The 3,908-nt window shown below is 34.1% G+C and overlaps 1 protein-coding gene across 1 annotated transcript; it reads left to right on the forward strand.

Moving 5' to 3' along the window:
• The first annotated feature begins 2,286 nt into the window (after nucleotides 1-2,286).
• Nucleotides 2,287-3,604, forward strand: LOC116167401 (peptidyl-prolyl cis-trans isomerase FKBP2-like). The gene is made up of 3 exons (XM_031482756.1): nucleotides 2,287-2,532; nucleotides 2,580-2,692; nucleotides 2,745-3,604. The coding sequence occupies exons 1-3, from the start codon at nucleotides 2,347-2,349 to the stop codon at nucleotides 2,887-2,889; spliced, it is 444 nt and encodes a 147-aa protein (XP_031338616.1). The 5' UTR covers nucleotides 2,287-2,346; the 3' UTR covers nucleotides 2,890-3,604.
• Nucleotides 3,605-3,908: the final 304 nt, after the last annotated feature.

Genomic DNA, 3,908 nt, shown 5'->3' on the forward strand with positions numbered 1-3,908 from the left:
TTACGTTTCTTTATTTACTTAAAATTGACTACAATTAGTTTACTTTATAATAAAAAATGCCTTATCAAAATGAATACCATGTGTAATAAACCTTCAATTTCCCAGAGGCTTCTAATTTACGGTTTTGGGATGAGCTTTCAATCTGGACTTGAGGATGCTTTTAAAAAATTTAATGTTAATGTTGGGACAGATCACAGAAAGCAAGAAAGAAGGAACTGTACAAAAATAATATCGAAACCTACAACCCAAGCAAACTAGGGTTTATGTTTCTCTCCAAGGGCTGTTTTCACACTTTTTTTCTTTTATCAAATGGTTGGCTATTTGCACGTTATGGTCGTTACTTTGTCCGCCCACATGAGCCTTCACATGTCCACATATTTCGTTAGCTATACTTCAGTCCTCATGTATCAAGGCTCTAAAGAAAAAATTAGTTGACTAAAACCTGCATCAAATTTTACACTCTTCAGATTGTTAGAACTAGTAGTGTCTATAGGTTTATGATTGTAGTTCTATTGTCTGACCATTTAGGACTGCAAAAGCGTAATTTTTCCATTGTAGTGTGATTTTAGAAAACTATCTGGACTGCAGTGGAGGAGCGTATAAACGATTTGGTTTTCTTGTCCAATTTTAGGTCAACAGTTAAGCAAAGAAAGGCGACGTGATCAGTCCGGTAAAATACCGATTCTCAATTCTCGGAAAAAAAAAAGAATACAATTTTCCAGTTTCCCACATGCAAACTATTTACGTATAGCTACTAATTTTCGAGTACAGAACACAGAATTAATTAGGAAGAACAAGGCTTACCTTACACGTATTTTGTTTAGTAAATAAACAATACAAAATAATTGCTATCAAATGTGTATATCTAATTACGCAGCATATTTGCTTATATGGAAATTTTGAGTCAATAGGTAAACAGGTAATTACCCCTTACATTTTTATGGGAATATCTACCTCACAGGCCCAAATGTGTATCGGTCAAAAATGAAACCGAAAAAAAATAATAATTCGAAGGTGTCAAAATATGATCCCAATTTATTGCTTGACACAATAAATAAAGAAGCGATGCGTGAAAAATAAACATAAAGAGAAAATACACAAAATGCTTCCGTGCGGAAAAATTACCTAAGTTAAGATACGCATTTCATTTTGATGAATGAATGGGATCTTATGAAAATAAACGTTAAAGAATCATATGATTATGTAGCGAATATTCCAGAAATCTCGAATGACATTGAGACACTATGAATGATTAGTCATCGGCGATAAAGAGTGAAGGCGGATTTGACGCAATCCTTCCGGGAAAAATGACGTGTTTATTCTAGAACATTCCGAATCGTTTTACTAAAAACATTTTTCGTTTACTATAAGCAAATTGTAGTGTATTTCAATCAGTTCTAACATGCATTCTTGTTATGTTTTAAATTGTGAGTGATAAATTGTATTTACTGTTATAAATTAATCTATTTTCAGACTGTTGTAAATTTATTCTCTTCCCGGAGACAGATTCTGGAAACCAATACATCTTGGTGGCCATAGTCTATGTCAGCAAATGGACAGAAGTATATGCACTACCAAATCAAGAAGCGACAACCGTGGCAAACGTTCCGATAAAAGAACTTTTTATCAGATATGGAGTACCCCTAGAACTACAGTCTGACCAGGGACGAAATTTTGAGTCGTCGCTGTTCCAAAAGCCTGTGTCAACTATTGGGAATAGGGAAACTATTACTATAAATGCGAACAATATCATTCTTTTTTTAACGCGCGGAAATTAATCATCGTAATATTCTAAAGGAGAATGGACTAAAATTAAAATTACATGACTCGTGGCCTGTCTGCAGTGGTCGATTTGTGAGCAGATATTGACGCTTACTATCGGAATACTTGGCAACGGGCATGGTCAAACGATTCTCGTCTTTATGGAATTGAGCAGTAGATTTATTCACGTAATTTGATTTGCGTCTTCTAATTATCGTGTTGATTTAATTGATTAAATTTAAAAATAGGAAAATTACTAGAGCGGCAAACAAAAACGCAAAAAAAAACGAATTTTTATTTATATTTATTATCAATCCTTAAATGTGATTCAAATGCTAAAAAGTAGCATTGTAAATATTCTTCCGTGGGGGTGTCGCAAGGAAAACCTAGTTATGTCCTATGTGTACAGATTGCTTTATTAACGTACCGAAAACAAACGTAATTTTAAAAATCGCAACATGTAGCAAAACGCATGCGCATTTTTACGTCGGAAGTGCATCCTAATTCTCTATAACACACCGTACGCCACTGCACGCATTTTCTTTTTAATGTAAACAATAACATAACATAACCTCAAACGCAGAAATGAAATTTGGTATTCCACTTTCCTGCCCACTTTTAATATTAGCAGTATTAGTATTATTCGCTATAATTAGCGAAACTAATGGTAAAGATCAGCCGAAATTTAAACTAAAAATCGGTATAAAGAAGCGAGTAGAAAACTGTGTTTCAAAATCGAAGAAGGGAGATTTGTTACATGTTCACTACAAAGTAAGATTAGGTATACTAAGCGTTTAATCTAATTTGATCTTTTATAGGGCAACCTTGAAAACGGGGATGAGTTTGACAGCAGTTATACCCGGGGACAGCCGTTAACGTTTACGCTCGGTTCTGGTCAGGTGATCAAAGGATGGGATCAGGGTTTGGTTGGGTGAGTTGCATTGCGTTATTCTTACGCACTTATACTTATAATCTACCTACAGAATGTGTGTGGGAGAGCAAAGGAAGTTGGTGATACCTTCCGAGTTGGGCTATGGTAAAAAAGGGGCACCTCCTAAAATACCTGCGGATGCAACCTTGACATTTCATGTTGAATTAGTCAAGATCGAGCAGAGGGATGAGTTGTAGTTGTAATTTCGTATGTGCTGCACACACTTACCCTTGTAATGTCAGTTAAGCCATTCCCTGTAAAAGTGTAAATCATTCACACTTTTGTAAAATTTACTTTTGGAATCATGTAATAACACTTATGTAAACTGTATGTTTCAACCAATGAGCAACAAAGAAACGTATACTTTAGAATAACAAAAATATCAAGAGGTTTTATTTAATGGTGCTTTGAGTTTTATTTTTGATCTTAGTAGATACCTAAACTGATAATCAGGTATTGCGTGAAAGCACATATTTTGTAGTTTTTGATGTTTGTATGAGGCTGTGTTACGTCAATGGCCACAAGCCTTCCGTTTCAGTATTTTCAATGTAAGTGAGTACGTACTTAATATTTAGTAATACATATCACATTCAATTGAATGATTTCATTTGTATTACTACACATACCATCATAATTGTAATAAAGTTTTAAACTGACAAATCCGTGTTCGCTGTTGTCTATAAATTGCCATTTGCTGGCTTAATAATGCAATAGCAATAGAGGTTTTAGACCAATCAAAGGACTGGAGAATATATCTTTAGACTTGTGCGAAACTGGCTCATCGCAGGTCTCTATTTCTTTTATTGCTGTGGAATATTCTCAAATAATAAAAAAAGCTGGTTCCACTCAATCTACTAATAAGATAAATCACTGCTTAATCTGGTTGGTAATAAAACACAGAAATGTACTAAATTGTTGCTGTATTAAATCCAAAATAATTTCCTCTTTTTCTACATATACCAATACCTATACTCATTACTCATCCCCTTTTTATGATTAGGGGTCATATGCTATCAAAGAAAAATGTACCTATAGGAATTCGGCTAGATTGAAAAAATGAAATTCCATAAGTGATCATCTTATTTCACATCTTTACTTCCGCCTAGTAATGATTTTGGCATAACCATGTTGGCGCTAACAGAATTTTGTACCTAAATGGGAGAAGCTTCAAGAACGGTAAATTAATCAAAATTGCAACTCTTCAAACAAATAAATT

The sequence above is a fragment of the Photinus pyralis genome, unplaced genomic scaffold (assembly GCF_008802855.1).
Source record: "Photinus pyralis isolate 1611_PpyrPB1 unplaced genomic scaffold, Ppyr1.3 Ppyr1.4_LG3b, whole genome shotgun sequence".
In the NCBI taxonomy this organism is placed as follows: Eukaryota; Metazoa; Arthropoda; class Insecta; order Coleoptera; family Lampyridae; genus Photinus; species Photinus pyralis.

Coding starts and splice junctions, on each gene's coding strand:
- LOC116167401 (XM_031482756.1), top strand. CDS start 2,347: ATGAAATTTGGTATTCCACTTTCCTGCCCACTTTTAATATTAGCAGTA. Junction 2,533..2,579: donor TGTTACATGTTCACTACAAA/GTAAGATTAGGT, acceptor GATCTTTTATAG/GGCAACCTTGAAAACGGGGA. Junction 2,693..2,744: donor TGGGATCAGGGTTTGGTTGG/GTGAGTTGCATT, acceptor ATCTACCTACAG/AATGTGTGTGGGAGAGCAAA.